This window comes from Notolabrus celidotus, chromosome 17 (assembly GCF_009762535.1).
Source record: "Notolabrus celidotus isolate fNotCel1 chromosome 17, fNotCel1.pri, whole genome shotgun sequence".
NCBI classification, from domain to species: domain Eukaryota; kingdom Metazoa; phylum Chordata; class Actinopteri; order Labriformes; family Labridae; genus Notolabrus; species Notolabrus celidotus.
Window position 1 is genome coordinate 7,076,295 of NC_048288.1, and position 22,070 is coordinate 7,098,364.

The window sequence follows — 22,070 nt, forward strand, 5'->3', positions numbered from 1 at the left end:
TAAACTATGATTGGAAGTCTGCCGAGCTAGAGGCTGGACTTGTGTTTGGTGTTATTTTAAATGTTAATGTTTACATTTGTGTCACCCTCACATAAGTCAGGGCCTCAGTTTGGCCGCCCTTTTCCTAAATCCTGGACCCCCCCCAGACTGTTTGAACAGCAAACACACAACACAACACTCTGACATTCAAACAGATTGTCCTCTTCCCATGACATGTCGGATTAAACTGTTTTTTTTAAGAGATATTTTGTAAGCATGAAAGTAGATTATCTGCCTCACACCTGTTGCATTCTCATTTCGTCTGACTGATTGTATAAAGAGGGAAAGTGAGCGTCCCAAACATCACTTGATCACTTCTCAGGTGTGTTCAGAATGAAGGGCTGTTATATAGTGCTGCTCTTCTTCCTGTCCTCAGGGACAGCTCAAACATGCTGCACATCCGTCGATGCCATGTGGAATGAACTGAAGATGCTGAGAGACATGGTGGTGGAGCAGAGGTTTGAGCTGAGGGGCCTGGAGAGCAGAATGAAAGACGTCGAGGAGAAGACTGACGAAGACAGGGCGAAGATTTTAGTTTTGACGATGGAGCTTGGGAACATGTCAGAGAAGGTGGAGGAGCAGAGAACCGAGCTGGTGGCCACAAGAAACAAGATTTCTGAGCTGGAGAAGGAAAACGCAGGTACCAAGTTCATAGATTCATAAATAATTCCAGAAGAAATGCTCACAGTACTCAGACAAGCCAAAATAATTGGTATGTGTTTGCTGGGGGTTCAGCATCTACCAGGAAGCATAGCCCTATATGACAAGGTGCTAAGTGGTGCAGTAGGTCATCTCTCAGTTCAAAAGGTTCTGGTTCAATCCCCAGCTCCTGCAGCTTATGAGTTTACATTGTGAAGACACTGAACCCAAAGTTGCTCTCAAAGCCATCAGTGTGAATGTGTGTCATGTTAGGGGTTGTGTTAAATATACATCTTCACACATGCATCGTAGCAGCTAACGCTTCTTCCTGTGTTTATCCTCCCAGTGTTCTCAGCAGAGCTGTCAGCTGCTGGACACAGAGTGGAAGCCAGTGAGAAAGAAGTGGCCACTCTGAAAGGAGCGCTAAGCACGACCGAGGATCAAGTGCAACTGCAGAAGATAACTGTGGAGAACCTGGAGAGAGCAAACACAGGTGAGACACCAGGCATGACTTGATAATGTGACGGGACTGTCCCAAAGAGAAGCTTGTGTTTGAAGAGAGACATATGGTGTCAGGTTCAATGATCATAAACATCCTCAGATAGTTTAAAGCTCCAATTGTTTAATAGTTGCCGCCGATTGAGTGATTAAATGTACCTGGACGGTCTGATACCCAGAGGTGGGTAGTAACACGTTACATTTTCTCCATTACTTGAGTATTTTTTTCAAAAAATTGTACTTCAGAGAGTATTTGTAAAGCAGAGCACTTTTTACTTCTACTCAAGTACATTTGTGTTGAAAAAGATGTACTTTTACTTCATTACATTGGGCTCTCCAGTTGCCACTTTTACTGTTTCACACTCAGCTGATCTCTCACGCAGCTCCTTCTGACCCAGAGCCATAAATAGCATATTAAATTCCTGTAAAATGAACATATAAATATAAATAACATAAATAAATATAAATAACATATACAATGTAAATAACATAAGATTCTTCTGAACCAAAGGTATAAATAGCACCAACACTTAATGAATGGAGGAGTAGCTCCGCCCCCTTCACCACCAACAGCTGAGGAGAAAGACTGCATTATACCTGCATCCCCTTTGGATGAACATGTTTACTCTGCCAAACATCCAGACTCTCATATAACTTCCAAATGACGAGCAACAGTCACATTATGCGCTGCTTACTTTGTTCTAAAGGGTGGAAATCTTGAGCTTCAACATAGAACAATTCAATCTTAAAAGCATATTATAGTTAGTTATCAGTTAGGTAAGCTAAGGATTGTACTGGTTAACATTAAATCTTAAAAAGCATGTTAGAAATGTTGGAACGTAATCTAAACTAACTTATAAGACAAAGGTAGCATGCTAATAAAAACAGCTCCTTCTGAAGCTCAACAGTCACCTCAGAGAGATTCTTCAGGACTGAGTTCATGGCCTCTTTAAACACTTGTGTGTTCTATGTTTTAGCACTTTCAAGTTATATTTTTAAGTAAGATGTCCTGAAAATAAGTTCAAAGGTTTGGAATGTTTGAAGGCATAGATATATATGTTATTGTAATGTAACTCCTCCATGGGTCGCCACCTTAACGTGGTGGAGGGGTTTGAGTGCCTTAATTATCCTAGGAGCTATGTTGTCGGGGGCAATTGCCCCTGGTAGGGTCTCCCAAGGCAAACAGGTCCTAGGTGAGGGGACAGACAAAGTGTGGCCCAAAGACACCTGATGAGAAAAAAGAACAGGACTAAGTGTACCCTGTCCGGAGGGCCACCGGAGCCTCACTCTGGAGCCAGGCCTGGGGTTGGGGCCCACAGGCGAGCGCCTGGTGGCCGGGCCTTCAACCATGAGGCCCGGTCGGGCCCAGTTCCGAATGGGTTACATGGATCCGTCCTCCCGTGGACTCACCACCCGCTGGGGACTCACAGGGGTCCAGTGCTATGTGGATTGGGCGGCGGCCAAAGGCGGGGGCCTTGGCGGTCCGATCCTCGGTTACGGAAACTGGCTTTTGGGACATGGAACGTCACCTCTCTGGTGGGGAAGGAGCCGGAGTTGGTGCGGGAGGTTGAGAGATACTGGCTAGATATAGTCGGGCTCACCTCTACGCGCCGCTTGGGTTCTGGAACCAACCATCTCGAGAGGGGTTGGACCCTCTTCTTTGCTGGAGTTGCGCCGGGTGAGAGGCGGAGGGCGGGTGTGGGCTTGCTCATAGCTCCCCAGCTCTCTGCCTGTGTGTTGGAGTTTTCCCCAGTGGACGAAAGGGTTGTTTCCCTGCGCCTTTGGGTCGGGGAACGGGTCCTGACTGTCGTTTGTGCTTATGCACCGAACGGCAGTTCAGAGTACCCACCCTTTTTGGAGTCTTTGGGACGGGTGCTGGAAGGCGCCCCAACTGGGGACTCCATTGTCCTGCTGGGGGACTTCAATGCTCACGTGGGCAATGACAGCGTGACCTAGGGGGGCGTGATTGGGAGGAACGGCCTGCCTGATCTGAACTCGAGCGGTGTTCAGTTGTTGGACTTCTGTACGAGTCACAGTTTGTCCATAACGAACACGTTGTTCGAACATAAGGGTGTTCACAAGTGCACGTGGCACCAGGACACCCTAGGTCGCAGATCGCTGATTGACTTCAACGTTGCCATTGCTGAGGCGGCTGTCAGGAGCTGCGGTCGCAAGGCTGCTGGTGTTAGTCGTGGCGGTAATCCCCGAACCTGCTGGTGGACACCGGAGGTGAAGGGTGCTCAAGCTGAAGAAGGAGTCCTACAGGTCGTGGCTGGCTTGTGGGACTCCGGAGGCAGCTGACAGGTACTGGCAGACCAAACGATCTGCGGCCCGGGCGGTCGCCGAGGCAAAAACTCGGGCGTGTGAGAGGTTTGGTGAGGCCATGGAGCAAGACTTTCAGTCGGCCTCGAAGAGGTTCTGGCAAACTGTCCGACAGCTTAGGAAGGGGAAGCGGCCCTTTGTTGGCACTGTTTACAGTGTGGATGGGGAGCTGCTGACCTCGACTGAGAGTATAGTCGGGCGGTGGAAGGAATACTTCGAGGATCTCCTCAATTCCACCGACATGCATTCCAAGGAGGAACTGGAGCCGGGGGATTTGGTGGTGGGCTCGCTCATCACTGGGGCTGAGGTCGCGGAGGCAGTCAAACAGCTCCGAAGCGGCAGGGCGCCAGTGGTGGATGAGATCCGCCCCAAGTTCCTCAAGACTCTGGATGTTGTAGGGCTGTCCTGGTTGACACGCCTCTGCAACGTTGCATGGACATCGGGGACTGTGCCTCTGGAGTGGCAGACGGATGTGGTGGTCCCCCTTTTCAAGAAGGGGGACTAGAGGGTGTGTTCCAACTATAGGGGGATCATACTCCTCAGCCTCCCTGGGAAAGTCTACTGTTGGTTGAACCTCGGATACAGGAGGAACAATGCGGTTTTCGTCCTGGCCGTGGAACACTGGACCAGCTCTACACCCTCGGGAGGGTGCTGGAGGGGGCATGGGAGTTTGCCCAACCAGTCCACATGTGCTTTGTGGATCTGGAGAAGGCTTACGACTGTGTCCCCCGAGGTATCCTTTGGGGGGTGCTCCGGGAGTATGGGGTGGATGGCCTGTTGATAGGGGCCATTCAGCTCTGTATTGCCGGAGCCAGAGTCTGGTTCGCATTGCTGGCAGTAAGTCGAATTCATTCCCGGTGGGGGTTGTACTCCGCCAGGGCTGCCCTTTGTCACCGGTTCTGTTCATAACTTTTATGGACAGAATTTCTAGGTGCATCCAAGTGGCGGAGGGTTTCCGGTTCGGTGTCCTTGGGATTCTGTCTCTGCTCTTTGCAGATGATGTGGTCCTATTGACTTCATCGAACAGTGACCTCCAGCTCGCACTGGGACGGTTTGCAGCTGAGTGTGAAGCAGCGGGGATGGGGATCAGCACCTCCAAGTCTGAGGCCATGGTGCTCAGTCGGAAAAGGGTGGCTTGCCCTCTCCGGGTCGGAGTGGAGTCTTTGCCCCAGGCGGAGGAGTTTAAGTATCTCGGGGGTCTTGTTCACGAGCGAGGGGAAAAGGGAGCGGGAGATTGACAGACGGATCAGGGCGGCGTCTGCAGTGATGCGGGCGCTGTACCGGTCTGTCGTGGTGAAGAGAGAGCGGAGCCATAAGGCAAAGATCTCAAGGAGAGGAGTGTCTGGGCTTCCCTGCTGAGGCTGCTGTAATATTTGATGTATTGAAAAAAAGCTTGTTCAATGATTCAAAGTTCTTTACATGTTGAGCACCAATTACTAGAACCTGCTACTTTGACCTTCAAAACACATGAATGTTTGATTCATTATGATGGTTTGAATTGAAGTTAAAATATTCCTTCCTTTTGTCTCTTTATTGTCAGAGCACGAGAGCAGACTGAATGCTGTGGACCTCAGACTTACAGACAGTGAAAATGAAGCAGAGGAGCAGAGGATGGAAGTGAGGACTCTGAGAGAGGATCTGAACAGCACCATGACTGAGCAGCAACTCCAAAACATGAACATAGAGAGACTTCAGAAAGAAACTTCAGGTGATAGAGACCATGATTGAAAGTCACAGGCTGATTGTCCACTTGAGGCTTGCTTCAAAAGTCCAGGAGTCCTCATAACAGGGGGATATTGTACAATAACGATAAGAGTTATACATGACTTTGCATAAACAGGGGCGAGGCAGGTTGACTGACAGGAAGCTGCTTTGTCAGTGTTTGTGGCTCGCCTCAGATCCACCTCTTTAGCTGTTTCTAGACTGATCATAGCTCTGTGCAGTTTGCTCCACTTTTGTACCTGATAGTGACTGAGGTGAGCTGAAACATCTCCACTCTGTGCAGCACAGAGCTGCGCTGTGTGCTCTCATCCTGACGGTGCTAAATTCTATGCACATACATTATATAATGAGCTGGATGGAGAGAGAAAGTCCTCACCATTCATAGAGTTTGTTCATGACAGATGTGACGCAAATTGTACAGTTACAGCTAACTTTGTGGAGCGAGCTAGCAACAAGCAGCTTGTTCAAAAATAAACAAACAAAAAACACTCTTGCCTGTATGTGCAGAGATTCAGCCTCAGATTGATTTAACCCCTGATTATTATAAATATATTAATGTCAAAGTAATATTTACAGGCTTTATGTACAGATATGTTATTTTGAGGACAGAGGACAAATTGTCTTGATGACTGAAAAACGTAGAGAGGAAAGGTTCTGTTTTGCTCCAAGTGAATGTGCAATCACTCATTTAAATGTACACAGACATCACTGGTGCACAGTGACGCTATTTGCTCTGCATTGTAGTTTCACTAGCAAACAACACGATCAACAGGATGTAATTTGAGAGTAATTTATCGATGTAATTGAAATAGTGATTATGACTCTTATGTTGAGTTTTTCACTGTTGCTGGTTTAGAAGAGCTTATTAGCTGTAGCTGTCAGGCACAACCAACCAACCGTTAGGGAGCTATCTATAGGAGGAAAGAGAGGAATAGAAAGAAAAAGGGAGGGATGGAGGGAGGGAGGGGTGAGAACGAAGAGGAGGAGAGGGATAGGTTTTAATTCATACGAGGGCCTGAAGAGGCACGGTTGAGGTGTTTTCCTGCTACTGAAACGTTGCCTTGCAGCATCTATTTTGACATAATTCTGTATAACCTATTCTGGGAATAATATAACAAAATAATGATACATTGTAAAAACGATAGTGTTTTGAACCCTGTCATTGTGATGAAAGAGGTAAGTTAACCTGAACATCATTATTGATAATAAACAGGTTTTTCTTCACAGGTAAGATTGCTTTCTCTGTTGGATTGAGCCGTGTTGTGGGACCTTTCAACACTGACACTCTGCTGAAGTACAATAAAGTCTTCACCAACATTGGGAATGCTTATAACCCTACATTAGGTACAGCTCCAGCTACAAACAGATTCAGAAACATGTATTTTACACATTTCTAGTTTTTTTTTAATGTACTTCTCTCTTTTACTCTTCCTCTCATGCAGGCATGTTCGTCGCACCCATCAGAGGAGTTTACTACTTCAGATTCACCGCATTTGGTTCCAATAATTCTCAGTTTGTTGGTGTAGTCCTGTACCACAATGACCGGAGAGTGATAAGAAACGGGGAATATATCGATAATGAAGGGGATACATATTTGTCAAATGCATTAACTCTTCAGTTAGATGAGGGAGATTTGGTGTACATGAATCTTCCCTCAGGGTACAGTCTGTATGATAGCTCTGCTAATCACAACACTTTCAGTGGCTTCCTCCTCTTCAGTTTGTAAGTGATGGTCATGTGATCGTCACAGTGATCTACTTGTTTATGGTGAACCAGCACATCGATAAATATCTTATGATTAGCCATCAACTCCTTGGATATTAACTCAATTCTGGTTTGTGCTTTTTAGAAAAAATCTTGTTTAGGAACTTAAACTTGGTGTAGTTATCAGAGCGAGCCCAGAGTTAAGGCCAAATCTGAGATCAAACAATGTATATAATTTTTAAATTTCTATCCTGAGTGATCAAACTAGAATAATACATAATTTGGTGTCCTTGATGCTCAGAATAATTTTATAAATGGATATTCCTACTCATGAATCCAAAATAATCCAAATTCTACAAAATAGTATCTAGCTAAAGCATCACATCCCAAACTGACCTGTTTGCCAGAGCAGATTGTGTTTGAACATGAGGTGTCAGTTCAATGATCATAAACATCCTCACATATTCTAAAACTCAACTTGTTAATGTAGCAAGTGGTTTTGGAAACAGCCACAGACTATATACACAGACAAACGTGAGAACACTCAAAATTAATAATAGTAGTATTTAGTTTCCCCTCTCCTGTGTTGCTTTCTCCCTGTAATTATGTCCTCCATATGTTTCTTTTGGAAGTTTTGGATTTACTAAGTTTTGTTTGTATCTTTTGTTCTTTAATTATTAAACTCTGCATATGGGTCCTCCTCGGTTTTTCCCCTATGAGACAATTTGATCAATTTTGTGTTTTAGCAGATTTAAGAGTAAATGAATAGTGTCCTTCAGCTCTTGGCAGCTCAACTTTTAGTTTTAAATCCGAAATTGAAAAGGGCCAATGAGAGAAACACACTGACATGACCTATCATCTTTGGCTTTTCAGAGACACAGCAACTTGGAAGCTAAACTGAGCTCATCTAATTAGGTAGCTCAATAAAGGAACATATTTAACCCTTCGTTTTCTGCTTCTATGACTCTTACATTGATGCATGTTTTCCTGTTTTCATCATAATAAACATTCATGTAATGCAGCAGAGCTAATTATTATTGCGCTGGTATAAATTATAGGGACTGGTTGTAGGCACGTGTCAAGGAGGTAGTCTGAGGTGGAGCGGGCTTCCTTGAATCTGATTGGCCACCACATAGTTCTACACTATGATGGCGATCTGCCCAGTAAGAGGTGCCACATGTACTTTATGCTACTAGTGCATGAGTCAGAGCTACAGTTTGAGCTGCAAGTGACAGAAACAACATCAAACCTCTGATATGTTAACAGATTGTGCTCTTCCCCTGACTTTTCAGATTAAACCTACCAAGGTTTTTTATATAAGGGATAAAAGTATCTGCTTCACACCTGTTGCATTCTCATTCAGTCATACTGATTGTACAAAGGGGGACTCAGATAACACTTGATCATTTCTCAGCTGTGTTCAGAATTGTGTTGTTATATAGTGCTGCTATTCTTCTTGTCCTCAGGGACAGCTCAAACGTCTGATCAATCCATCGGTGCCATCCTGAATTTATACCTTTATACCTCTGCGTTGACAGTAGGCGGCAGTGGTTGACGTGGAGTACTACACACTTGTGTGTCCTTGTCTTGCAGCAATACCTCGCCGAAATGCTTGAGGGCAGTGTGCGAAGTGCGGTGATCCCAGAAATGCTGTTAAAGCAGGGAATACAATTCAGCCAAGCGGACCAATCACAGGCCTTGCCGTCTGCGTTGATTCAATGGGTAGTTGCAGTCTGGAGGAGGTGCGCGTCAGCTACCTGCGTAGATACAGGAGCTACGAGGAGGCCTACGCTGTCGATTGAATGCAAAAGCATAAACAAGGCTTTACTTTGCTAATGCTAATTTCATGTTTATCTTCTTAGTTCAGCATGCTAGCTTGCTTACAACATGGCTGATCAGCACTGACTGAAAAGTACAGATGAGGCTAATTAACTTGTTCCAGGCTTAGGTTGTAATCCAAAATACAAGCTGGTAATTAAACAATCAGCAAATTGAATACAATTTAAAACAATATAAATCAGACATTAAGTGACTTTATTCAACTTCTCGTTTGTAGACCTGAGTACTCCTTTCCATGCTAACTTCTACTCTACAACATTTCAAGGAAAAATATTGTACTTATACTTATTAATGCACTATTTTGAGATAAACACACAACAACTGATCGAAAAGATGAGCGCTCAGTGAAGAAACCCACCCCACTATGCCCTCTACTGATATGTTTAGTAGCCTACCCCATGACTCCTGATGTCCTCCAAAGCCTGAGATAGAAAGGACAGATGGGCAGAGAGAGCCAGCATATCACTGGGGTCATCAAGTGGGCTCCTCCATTCACTGATGTTTCCTTTAGTTCGGCCCACGACACCTCGGAGAGGCTAAACAGTTAACTCTGGCGTTCCAGAGCAACCCCCCTCCATGCCGACTCTCACTGTCCATCACATCCACCAGCAGAACAGCCCAATTAAATAAACCAACCCATACAGAGAAAAAAGGTTAAACTACTTGTGACGTTCCAGATTAAAATATTTTGTTATAAAAGTTTAGAAACTACGATAAGATGCTTAAATTAAAAATGCACTTGTTTATGAACTGTAGCTCCACTTCATTGGATTCTGTTTATATCTATCGTAATGAGCCAACATTACCACAACACAGCAGGGGAACACTTTGCATCAAAGGTTCTTTCTTGTAGGCACATTTTGTTGTTAATAGTTATTTTTGACTTTTAGTTTTGTAGAATTTTGAATGACAATTTGACGCACCGTTTTGTGTGCAGTCAAACTTCAAGAGTCCACACCAGCCTGCAACAGGCTGCTTGTAGCTTTGTGGCTTTTCAATGTAGCGCACTCACTCTTTCTGCACTCGACGTACTGTGATACATCTTCTATTTGAGTCCATAAAGAATTCAACATAGAAGACCAATATGTTGCCACACTGAGTTGTAATTTTCTTCACAGAAAAGCAACATGAATGTAACATCCATGTGAAACATTGAAACCAAATGAATGCTTAGACATGTTTCCATTCTCACCTCAAGTGGCTGCTTTGGCATTGAACCTCTGCCATGTTGAACACATTCTGCTCTTCTCATGACTGGTCAGATAGCATGGTTAGTTATTAATTGTTATTATGGAGACTGTTTTCAGGGGTGTGTCCAGGAGGCTGTCTGGGATGGTATGGGCACTCCTGAAATCTGGTTATCGTCTCCCTGTGATCCTAAACTATGATTGGAAGTCTGCCGAGCTAGAGGCTGGACTTGTGTTTGGTGTTATTTTAAATGTTAATGTTTACATTTGTGTCACCCTCACATAAGTCAGGACACCAGTTTGGCCACCCTGTTCCTAAATCCTGGACCCCCCCAGACTGTTTGAACAGCAAACACACAACACAACAGTCTGACATTCAAACAGATTGTCCCTTTCCCATGACATGTCGGATTAAACTGTTTTTTTAAAGAGATGTTTTGTAAGCATGAAAGTAGATTATCTGCCTCACACCTGTTGCATTCTCATTCAATACTGATTGTATAAAGAGGGAAAGTGAGCGTCCCAAACATCACTTGATCACTTATCAGGTGTGCTTAGAATGAAGGGTTGTTATATAGTGCTGCTCTTCTTCCTGTCCTCAGGGACAGCTCAAACAAGCTGCGATGGCGTGTTGGATGAACTGAATAAGCTGAAAGGCATGGTGGAGAGCAGAATGAAAGACGTTGAGGAGAAAGCTGAGGTAGACAGGGCGAAGATCTTACTTCTGACGAACGAGCTTGGGAACATGACAGAGAAGGTGGAGGAGCAGAGAACCGAGCTGGTGGCCACAAGAAACAAGATTTCTGAGCTGGAGAGGGAAAACGAAGGTACCAAGTTCATAGATTCATAAATATTTCCAGAAGAAATGCTCACAGTACTCAGACAAGCCAAAATAATTGGAACCACCACCTTAATGTAAATGCAATATATGTTATGATCTCATCTTTTGCTCTTTCCCTGTAAATATTTTAAAATGAAGCATTACTAGTAATTGGTATGGTCTTTAATGCAGATATTGATTATGTATATAGATATTATGGCAAGCCGTTCAGGAAATAAATATATATTGAATAGAAGTCTGAATATATGGAATGTGGTCTGAATATATTCAATGAAAGTTAAAATAAGTACTTTGAATACACCACTTATGGTCGTACAGTTGTATCATTTGCATCAATGAGAGACTTGTCTTAACCAGAATTTTTTCACTAGCTGGTTTTAAAGCTTATTAAAAGTTTGACTTTTTAATGTGTTAATTATCTGGGTCCCTTTCTCGCCACTTTAAACTACATGTTATCTGTTTTCTCTCCTAAAATAACCTCCCTTTTACATTTTTTAAAGTTTTTCTGAGGAGAGAAATGTTCCTCTACCTCTATCATCTTTAATAATTTGGCCGTAAAATGATCAGCTCACTCACTCACTGTCAGAAGATGCACGCAGTTATGAGCTCCACATGTTAACATTAAACAGGATGCTACATTATCACAAGTCATAACAAAAGTTAGCTAGCAAGCCAGAGGACTGAACCACCTGAATAAGGAAGGGGAACTATCTTTAGCTTCTGTAGAAGTGTGTATATCCTGTGATATGTAATATTTTCACATGTTCATTGGCTTACTGCCCTGCTAAATGCTTCTTCAGCCCACTGCTCCGTGTTCCTCTCGTCTGTCTTTGCATACGTTCATCACTTTTGGATGAAACTAAATGACTAGAGAGGAGGGGCGGGTTCCTTTTTCCTGTACGGATTTACTAAACAGCACATGCATTACCCAGGTTGTTGAAAACCTCTTGTTAACTTAATATTGTAGCGAAAAATGTTGGTGCCTCCCTCATGGTTGCATTATGAAAAGCTACGTCTATACGGAAGAAAGTGTCACATCCTAAAAACACAAGATTGTGCAGGCCACACATGACGTCATTTTTCATTCAATCTATTCCGAGTTTCATTCCATATATTAAGACTTCATTCCATATATTCAGACTGTCATTCAATATATTCAGACTTTCATTCCATATATTCAGACTTCATTCCATATATTCAGACTACATTCCATATATTCAGACTTCATTCCATATATTCAGACTTCATTCAATATATTCAGACTTCATTCAATATATTCAGACTTCATTCCATATATTCAGACTTCATTCAATATATTCAGACTTTATTCCATATATTCACACTTCATTCCATATATTCAGACTTCATTCCATATATTCAGACTTTCATTCAATATATTCAGACTTTCATTCAATATATTCAGACTTTACTCCATATATTCACACTTCATTCAATATATTCAGACTTCATTCAATATATTCAGAATTTCATTCCATATACCCAGACTTTCATTCCATATATTCAGACTTTTATTCCATATATTCAGACTTCATTTCATACATTCAGACTTCAATTCCATGTATTCAGAATTCCATTACATGTATTAAGACTTCCATTCAATATCTAGGTGAAATATGTCTTGGTCTGAAAAATATAATAAGGCTTTGTGGTACAGTGAGTCCTCTCTCAGTTCAAAAGGTATCTGGTTCAATCCCCAGCTCCTGCAGTTTACGAGACATTGTGAAGACACTGAACCCAAAGTTGCTCTCAAAGCCATCAGTGTGAATGTGTGTCATGCTAGGGGTTGTGTTAAATATACATCTTACCACACATGAATCGTAGCAGCTAACGCTTCTTCCCGTGTTTAACCTCCCAGTGTTCTCAGCAGAGCTGTCAGCTGCTGGACACAGAGTGGAAGCCAGTGAGAACGAAGTGGCCACTCTGAAAGGAGCGCTAAGCACGACCGAGGATCAAGTGCAACTGCAGAAGATAACTGTGGAGAACCTGGAGAGAGCAAACACAGGTGAGACACCAGGCATGACTTCATAATGTGACGGGACCGTCCCAAAGAGCAGCTTGTGTTTGAAGAGAGAGACATGAGGTGTCAGGTTCAATGATCATAAACATCCTCAGATAGTTTAAAGCTCAATTTTTTTAATAATAGCTGCAGATTGAGTGATTAAATGTACCTGGACGGTCTGATACCTCATTACTTTGATTTCTTATTAAATATTTGATGATTTGAACAAAAACTTGTTCAATTACACGTTGTTCTTTACACGTTGAGCACCAGTTACTGGAACCTGCTACCTTGACCTTCAAAACACATGAATGTTTGATTCATTATGATGGTTTGAATTGAAGTTAAAAAATTCCTTCCTTTTGTCTCTTTATTGTCAGAGCACGAGAGCAGACTGAATGCTGTGGACCTCAGACTTACAGACAGTGAAAACGAAGCAGAGGAGCAGGGGATAGAAGTGAGGACTCTGAGAGAGGATCTGAACAGCACCATGACTGAGCAGCAACTCCAAAACATGAACATAGAGAGACTTCAGAATCAAACTTCAGGTGATAGAGACCATGATTTAAGAGCTGGAGAAGGAAAACGAAGGTACCAAGTTCATAGATTCATAAATAATTCCAGAAGAAATGCTCACAGTACTCAGACAAGCCAAAATAATTGGAACCACCACCTTAATGTAAATGCAATATATGTTATGATCTCATCTTTTGCTCTTTCCCTGTAAATATTTTAAAATGAAGCATTACTAGTAATTGGTATGGTCTTTAATGCAGATATTGATTATGTATATAGATATTATGGCAAGCCGTTCAGGAAATAAATATATATTGAATAGAAGTCTGAATAAATGGAATGTAGGCTGAATATATTGAAAGACAGTCTGAATATATGGAATGTGGTCTGAATATATTGAATGGCAGTCTGAATATATTCAATGAAAGTTGTTCATTCCACATATTCAGACTTCATTCCACATATTCAGACTTCATTCCATATGTTCAGACTTCATTCCATATGTTCAGACTTTTATTCCATATATTCCGACTTCATTTCATACATTCAGACTTCCATTCCATGTATTCAGAATTCCATTACATGTATTAAGACTTCCATTCAATATCTAGGTGAAATATGTCATGGTCTGAAAAATATAATAAGGCTTTGTGGTACAGTGAGTCCTCTCTCAGTTCAAAAGGTATCTGGTTCAATCCCAAGCTCCTGCAGTTTACGAGGCATTGTGAAGACACTGAACCCAAAGTTGCTCTCAAAGCCATCAGTGTGAATGTGTGTCATGCTAGGGGTTGTGTTAAATATACATCTTACCACACATGAATCGTAGCAGCTAATGCTTCTTCCCGTGTTTATCCTCCCAGTGTTCTCAGCAGAGCTGTCAGCTACTGGACACAGAGTGGAAGCCAGTGAGAACGAAGTGGCCACTCTGAAAGGAGCGCTTAGCACGACCGAGGATCAAGTGCAACTGCAGAAGATAACTGTGGAGAACCTGGAGAGAGCAAACACAGGTGAGACACCAGGCATGACTTCATAATGTGACGGGACCGTCCCAAAGAGCAGCTTGTGTTTGAAGAGAGAGACATGAGGTGTCAGGTTCAATGATCATAAACATCCTCAGATAGTTTAAAGCTCAATTTTTTTAATAGTAGCTGCCGATTGAGTGATTAAATGTACCTGGACGGTCTGATACCTCATTACTGTGATTTCTTATTAAATATTTGATGATTTGAACAAAAACTTGTTCAATTACACGTTGTTCTTTACACGTTGAGCACCAGTTACTGGAACCTGCTACCTTGACCTTCAAAACACATGAATGTTTGATTCATTATGATGGTTTGAATTGAAGTTAAAAAATTCCTTCCTTTTGTCTCTTTATTGTCAGAGCACGAGAGCAGACTGAATGCTGTGGACCTCAGACTTACAGACAGTGAAAACGAAGCAGAGGAGCAGGGGATGGAAGTGAGGACTCTGAGAGAGGATCTGAACAGCACCATGACTGAGCAGCAACTCCAAAACATGAACATAGAGAGACTTCAGAATCAAACTTCAGGTGATAGAGACCATGATTTAAAGTCACAGGCTGATTGTCCACTTGAGGCTTGCTTCAAAAGTCCAGGAGCCTCATAACAGGGGGATATTGTATAATAATGATAAGAGTTATGCATCAAACATCAAATCATTCATTATTGATAATAACATGTTTTTCTTCACAGGTAAGATTGCTTTCTCTGTTGGTTTGAACGGTCCGGTGGGACCCCTCAACACTGACACTCTGCTGAAGTACGATAAAGTCTTCACCAACATTGGCAATGCTTATAACCCTACATCAGGTACAGCTGCAGCTACAAACAGATTCATGAACATGTATCTTTACACATTTCTAGTTTTTAATGTACTTCTCTCTTTTACTCTTCCTCTCGTGCAGGAAAGTTCGTCGCACCCATCAGAGGAGTTTACTACTTCAGATTCACAGCATTTCACTACAAACATTCTCACTATGTTGGCGTAGACCTGTACCACAATGACCAGAGACTGTTATCAAATACAGAACATATCAATAATGAAGGGCATACGTATTTGTCAAATGCATTAACTCTTCAGTTAGATGAGGGAGATTTGATGTACATGAAGCTTCCCTCACTGAACAGTCTGTATGATAACTATGAAAATCACAACACTTTCAGTGGCGTCCTCCTCTTCAGTTTGTAAGTGATGGTCATGTGATCGTCACAGTGAACTACTTATTTATGATGAACCAGCACATCAATAAATATCTGATGATTAAACTCCTTGGATAACCGGATTCTGTTTTGTGCTTTCTTTTTTATCTTGTTTACGAACGTAAACTTGGTGTAGTTTTCAGAGCGAGCCCAGAGTTAAGGCCAAATCTCAGATCAAACAATGTATAATATTTTCTTTACTTCTATACTGAGTGATCAAACTAAAATAATACATTCTGTGGTGTCCTCGATGCTCAGAATTCTGACATCAATGTATATATCCATTCATGAATCCAAAACAATCCAAATAATAATCCAAAAAATAAACATACCAGTTTTATAAAGACACTCTTTGGCCTTTTTATACACATACTCAATAAAATGTAGCAAAATGCTATCTTAGCTAAAGGCTAATGTCAGCATGCTACTAAGGCTAACACGATTGCTGACATGCTAAGTTTCCAGGTCTTTGGTCATAAATCATGTTATTGGTTGGCAGTGTTGGGGTTTGCTGTAATTAGATAACATTTGTCTGTAACACAGTAATGTAACTCGTTAATGATGCTAATCATCTGACCTGACTCATGAGATGTGTCTGAGACTTTTGCTCGAGCTCATTGAGGGCACAGTGGTTTAACTAAATCTGTCTTATTAGGCCTGGAGATATGAGCATTACTTTGAATGTGATACACGAAAAGACAAGAATGTGACGCTAAACATCTACAGGGCAACCTAAGCGAAACCTAAATGCTTGAAAAGATGTCTGACCTTTACCTGGGTGAACGTTGTCTTTCACTGTAGCACCATCAACCACTCAATCAATGAATCAATCAATGAATCAATCAGTCAGTCAGTCAGTCAGTCAGTCAGTCAGTCAGTCAGTCAGTCAGTCAATCAATCAATCAATCAATCAATCAATCAATCAATCAATCAATCAATCAATCAATCAATCAATCAATCATTCAGCAGAGCAAAGACCCAACATCAAGACAGGATAAGATCCAGTCCCATCTTACAGACAGGACTCAGTCTGATCTCATCTTAAACCACTATGAGCAGAGAACTTTGCAGCATTTACCAAGTTACAGTGGCAAGGACAAACTTCCTTTAACAGGCAGAAACCTCCAGCAGGACCAGACTCTTGTTAGACACATATCTGCTGAGACCATGTTGGAGAGAGGGATAGAGGGAGATGAAGAGAGACAGATGATAATGGTGAGTAGGGTTGCCACCCGTCCCGTAAAATACGGAATTATCTCGTATTTCGCACTTATACATTGTGTCCTGTTTTGAATCAATACGGGACGCGGTTCGTCCCGTATTTCCAATTTGCCTTGAACGCAGCACCATGGTGGCACATGGTCACCTGTCGGACCTGTGACAGCATGCTGTGGGAGAGCAACATTCCCGCAATATCAGGACCAACAAATACCAAACGGCAGTCTCACAGTGCTTCGTACCTGAAGCATCCCCTGAGGCAGATACAGTAAGCTTATTAATGAATAATATATGATTGATTTGGAAAAATTTATCCTACTAGTGAATCAACAGTATGAGATGTTAAAAAGGGGTAAATTATGTTTAAGCTACCATGGTGTTTCACTTAATATATTTTCGTATTTTCGTTATTTCTCATCAATACATCAAGAATAGACATTTCATTAATACAATAAGAAAAATACTTCAATATAATATTGATAGTACCATTCATGATTTCATGAGAAAACTACAAAAAAGACAGACTTGACAGAATCATTTAAAAAAATACTATAAAATCCTTACTGTTTATTTATTTACAAATCTATTATCCTACTCCCCCCTATAGGTCACAGCAGCTGAGTTGACACAGGTGTACCACACAGTCAAGCACAACCTCATCTAAAACAGTTCAGACTGTGGACACAAACTTAATCAGAAGATACTCAGTGATTCCAAAATTGGAGAGAAAATGTTTTTGGGGAGTTAACTATGGTGTAAGCATTCACTCAAGTTGTGTGATGTGTATTTAATTGTTGTATCTGCTTTTACACAGTTTATGTTTGCAGATATTTTCTGAAAAAGAGTGTGTTATAAAGTACTTCAAACTTTAACTAATACATTATTAAAAAAATGTCTTGATTATTATTTACCACAACTGGTGCCCCACCCTACTAATAGGCCATTGGTGTTCATGCCCCTGCAGAGTGGCACCCTCACTGCCGGAGGTGTCCTTTATTTTTCTGCTTGGAAGTTGGCAACCCTAATGGTGAGACATAAAGGAATAGCTGTAGCTGCTGGAATCTGACAGCAGCAGCAATATATCAAAAAAGATTGATTGATTGATTGATTGATTGATTGATTGATTGATTGAAAATACACATCATACCAACACACATTACTGTGGTTTCTGTCATTATAATAAGTTATTGTCATGCAGATTTATGTCCAGGTGTTCATTTTTATAAGAAGTTTTGGCTCATTTTGGTTATTTGATGCTATAAAAAAGGGTAAAATGCCATGATTGACACCCCTGTTGAACAATGGAGGTGCTGTGGAGCTGGGCACACCAGATTAGAAGCGTAGAGGAGGAATGGTGAGAGGAACTGTAACCAACACTAATCCTATCAGACCTGAAGGAGTGATAATTTTATCTGGCATAGTGTGTTAGAGTGAATGTCAATCAAGGCCACACCTGGGACGTCTAGCATGTTTGTTTACTTTCTGCCTTCTATGATGTCACAAGTGTAAACAAATAAAATGGTGAAGCAAAAGGAATATGATGAAGTTGTTGCTGCGAGATTAAACTTTGAGATAGAGGAAAATGCTGTCAAGCTCAGGCAACAACATCCTTGGCTTTATGATGCATCGTTAAGGAACTACCATGACAGACATAAAGCTAGCGTATCATTCATCTTTCCAGGTGTCTCCTAGCCCAGCTCTTATCCATTCCAACGACATCATTTGTTGTAATGATTAGTCGGGTACCAACGTAATCTGACCTCGGCATAACACAACTGTAAATGCTGATTTATTGTTGGGCCTTTAAATGTCAGCAGAAAAACAAAGAGGTCAGAATAAACATGATTCAGAGATTGTTATCCTGATTGCTGATGGCACTGAAATACTCTGATTTAGACTAAATCAACATTCTGACTGTGTCTTCAAACTTCTGTAAACATTTTAAACATCAAGGTATCAAAAACCATCTCCAACGGCTCTGACATGATTCACAGCACACCAGTTTTTGACTTTGCACTTTGAAAGACGCCTCCCTGCCATCGATAAGCCCCACTGGACCGAACGCCACAGCAAACATCAATAGCTCCAGTGAGTGAGTCTTGCACTGACAGAGCCCTTCTGTTCTGAAAGGTCTCCCTCCTCTCAGACACCGAGGAAGAGGAGCAGCGCCAGAGCAGCTGGGCTCGCTCAGGAGAATCAGGGCTTGTGGGGAAGCTGGCAGGCAAAGATGGAGGAGACGTGGCGGATAATTGGAGCGCAGCGATATCCGCCATCTTGGCTCGTTACCTAAATAACAGCTTTGATTGAGGTGAATAGGCCCATAAAGGAGGTTGTGGTGGAGCCGATAAGCTCCAGTGTGGCTTGGATGGGGTTGTGATTCTCTTGGCGTCGATGAGGACTCTTCTTGGCTTCCTGCAGCTGAGACCTGGATTGAGGCGAGACGGGCACCTGGGATTCCAGATGTCTTGGGGTTGAATCTATGGTGGCATCCCTCAGTTGGCATTAACACCCATGGTGACATTCATCCATCAGTCTGTGACGACGGAAGGAAGCAGCAGTGTCGAGCCAGCTTCCTATCATCGCACACATATCTGTCTGAGTGAGCGCTGCTGGAAGTTGTGCTTTCTGCTGTCTGGATGAAGAAAAGCAGAGTTTTTGAGTTTTGTTGTGCCATCTAGAAACTTTAACAGTAACAAAGACATCCACAGATGCTAATGTGATGAGGCAAAAAAATATTTAGTCAGCCACTGATTTTGCAAGTTCTCCTACTTAGAAAGATGAGAAAGGTCTGTAATTTTCATCAGAGGTACACTTCAACTATGAGAGACAAAATGAGAAAAAAAATCCAGGAAATCGCATTGTAGAATTTTTAAAGAATTTATTTGTAAATTATGGTGAAAAATAAGTATTTGGTCATCCACAAACAAGCAAGATTTCTGGCTCTCACAGACCTGTAACTTCTTCTTTAAGAAGCTCTTCTGTCCTCCACTCGTTACCTGTATTAATGGCACCTGTTTGAACTGGTTATCTGTATAAAAGACACCTGTCCACAGCCTCAAACAGTCAGACTCCAAACTCAACCATGGCCAAGACCAAAGAGCTGTCGAAGGACACCAGGAAGAAAATTGTGGACCTGCATCAGGCTGGGGAGAGTAAATCTACAATAGGCAAGCAGGTTGGTGTGAATAAATCAACTGTGGGAGCAATTGTAAGAAAATGGAAGACATACAAGATCATTGATAATCTCCCTCGATCTGGGGCCCCACGCAAGATCTCATCCCGTGGGGTCAAAATGATCATGAGAACGCTGAGCAAAAATCCCAGAACTACACGGAGGGACCTGATGAATGACCTGCAGAGAGCTGGGACCAAAGTAACAAAGGCTACCATCAGTAACACACTACACCGAGAGGGACTGCAGCGCCAGGCGTGTCCCCCTGCTTTAGCCAGTACATGTCCAGGCCCATCTGAAGTTTGCCAGAGAGCATATGGATGATCCAGAAGAGGATTGGGAGAATATCATGTGGTCAGATGAAACCAAAATAGAACTTTTTGGTAAAAACTCAACTCGTCGTGTTTGGAGGAAGAAGAATGCTGAGTTGCATCCCAAGAACACCATACCTACTGTGAAGCATGGGGGTGGAAACCTCATGCTTTGGGGCTGTTTTTCTGCAAAGGGGACAGGACGACTGATCCGTGTTAAGGTAAGAATGAACGGGGCCATGTCTCGTGAGATTTTAAGCCAAAACCTCCTTCCATCAGTGAGAGCACTGAAGATGGAATGTGGCTGGATCTTCCAGCATGACAATGATCCCAAACACACCGCTCGGTCAACGAAGGAGTGGCTCCGTAAAAAGCATTTCAAGGTCCTGGAGTGGCCTAGCCAGTTTCCAGACCTCAACCCAATAGAAAATTTGTGGAGGGAGTTGAAAGTCCATGTTGCCCAGCGACAGCCCCAAAACATTACTGTTCTAGAGGAGATCTGCATGGAGGAATGGGCCAAAATACCAGCTACAGTGTGTGCAAACCTGGTGAAGACTTACAGGAAACATTTGACCTCTGTCATTGACAACAAAGGTTATGTTACAAAGTATTGAGTTGAACTTTTGTTATTGACCAAATACTTATTTTCCACCATATTTTACAAATAAATTCTTTAAAAATCCTACAATGTGATTTCCTGTTTTTTTTTTCTCATTTTGTTATTTTTTACAGACCTCTCTCATCTTTCTAAGTAGGAGAACTCGCAAAATCAGTGGCTGACTAAATTATTTTTTGCCCCACTGTAAATGCTGCTATGGAGATTAGAAGCGCTTGAAAAAGGTCTCTCATCTGTTTGCTTTGAGTGCAAAGTGATACTAATGTGGAGTGAAGCTGCATTCAGGAGGTTTTGCTTTAAAATATACAGACACAGAGAAAAATACACTTCAGGGGACATTGTAATGTGTCAGGGGAAAGTTAAAGAATCATCTGTCTGCCTATTTTTAGTCACAAAGTAACAACAAATGAAGTGGTAAATCCACAGGGCCTCACCTTGGCCTCAGGTGGATACAGAGCGAGGTAAGGCATCGTACACGTCTGCTGTGCTGTGCTGTGAAAAATATCTAATTTAAAGTGTCTGTGTGTGCTAAATGTGACCCCCCCTGCTCAAGGATCCCTCTGCATGACAGGCGTCAGTAATCACCGTTATTTTCCTACTGGAGAAAAAAAGCACATTTCATGACAGCTCATAAATTGTTCAGTAGTCTTCTGTCTTCCCCTGAGGTTGTTTAGTCAACATCTTCTTCCATCACTTCTCCCAGCTCATACAAATATAACTCAACAGAACATTCATCACTGTTTTTTTCACATTGAAATAAACTGTGCTGACTGCATGAGGTCTCGTCCCACACTTTGCTGAAACTTTGTCTGTTTCTCTCCACAACAAATGACAATAAACAGTTTGGAGTCAAAGATAATTAGCAGTCCAGGGACATCATTTTGGAAAGCGTTCCTATAGCCGATCCTGCTGGTATTACAGTGCAGACAGAGTGCTGGATCTGCACGGGGAGCTGCTTGAGGCCAGTCCAGAGCATAGTGATCCATGTGAATGAGAGAGTCTGTTCTCCAAAAGAAAAAAAAGTGTTTAATGGGATGTTCACGCTCTGTTACCTGCCTGACAGGAACAATCTCACTCACTCACCTTGTTTGCCACTCACAGGCCTCTGTATACAGGCTGCTAATTAACAGAGCAGCTGAATGCTTCATGAGCAAAACGGTAACACGCAGAGATGCCGAGCTCATATTAGGAGAGAGCTATTTAT

The 22,070-nt window shown here is 42.3% G+C and overlaps 1 protein-coding gene across 2 annotated transcripts; it reads left to right on the forward strand.

Moving 5' to 3' along the window:
* Window positions 1–357: 357 nt before the first annotated feature.
* LOC117828730 (ELKS/Rab6-interacting/CAST family member 1-like) lies at window positions 358–15,632 on the forward strand. 2 transcript variants are annotated; one of them, XM_034705975.1, is made up of 9 exons: window positions 358–679; window positions 1,025–1,171; window positions 5,039–5,206; window positions 12,668–12,814; window positions 13,192–13,359; window positions 14,188–14,334; window positions 14,712–14,879; window positions 15,043–15,159; window positions 15,255–15,632. In XM_034705975.1, the coding sequence occupies exons 1-9, from the start codon at window positions 373–375 to the stop codon at window positions 15,536–15,538; spliced, it is 1,653 nt and encodes a 550-aa protein (XP_034561866.1). In that variant the 5' UTR covers window positions 358–372; the 3' UTR covers window positions 15,539–15,632. The 2 variants fall into 2 exon arrangements, with proteins under 2 accessions (XP_034561866.1, XP_034561867.1); XM_034705976.1 differs by lacking the exon at window positions 13,192–13,359.
* Window positions 15,633–22,070: the final 6,438 nt, after the last annotated feature.

Bases quoted from the DNA above. Each gene is read 5' to 3' on its own strand.
- LOC117828730 (XM_034705975.1), top strand. From the start codon at position 373: ATGAAGGGCTGTTATATAGTGCTGCTCTTCTTCCTGTCCTCAGGGACA. The intron at 1,172-5,038 runs GTGAGACACCAG...CTTTATTGTCAG, and splicing joins CCTGGAGAGAGCAAACACAG to AGCACGAGAGCAGACTGAAT. The intron at 13,360-14,187 runs GTGATAGAGACC...TTATCCTCCCAG, and splicing joins ACTTCAGAATCAAACTTCAG to TGTTCTCAGCAGAGCTGTCA.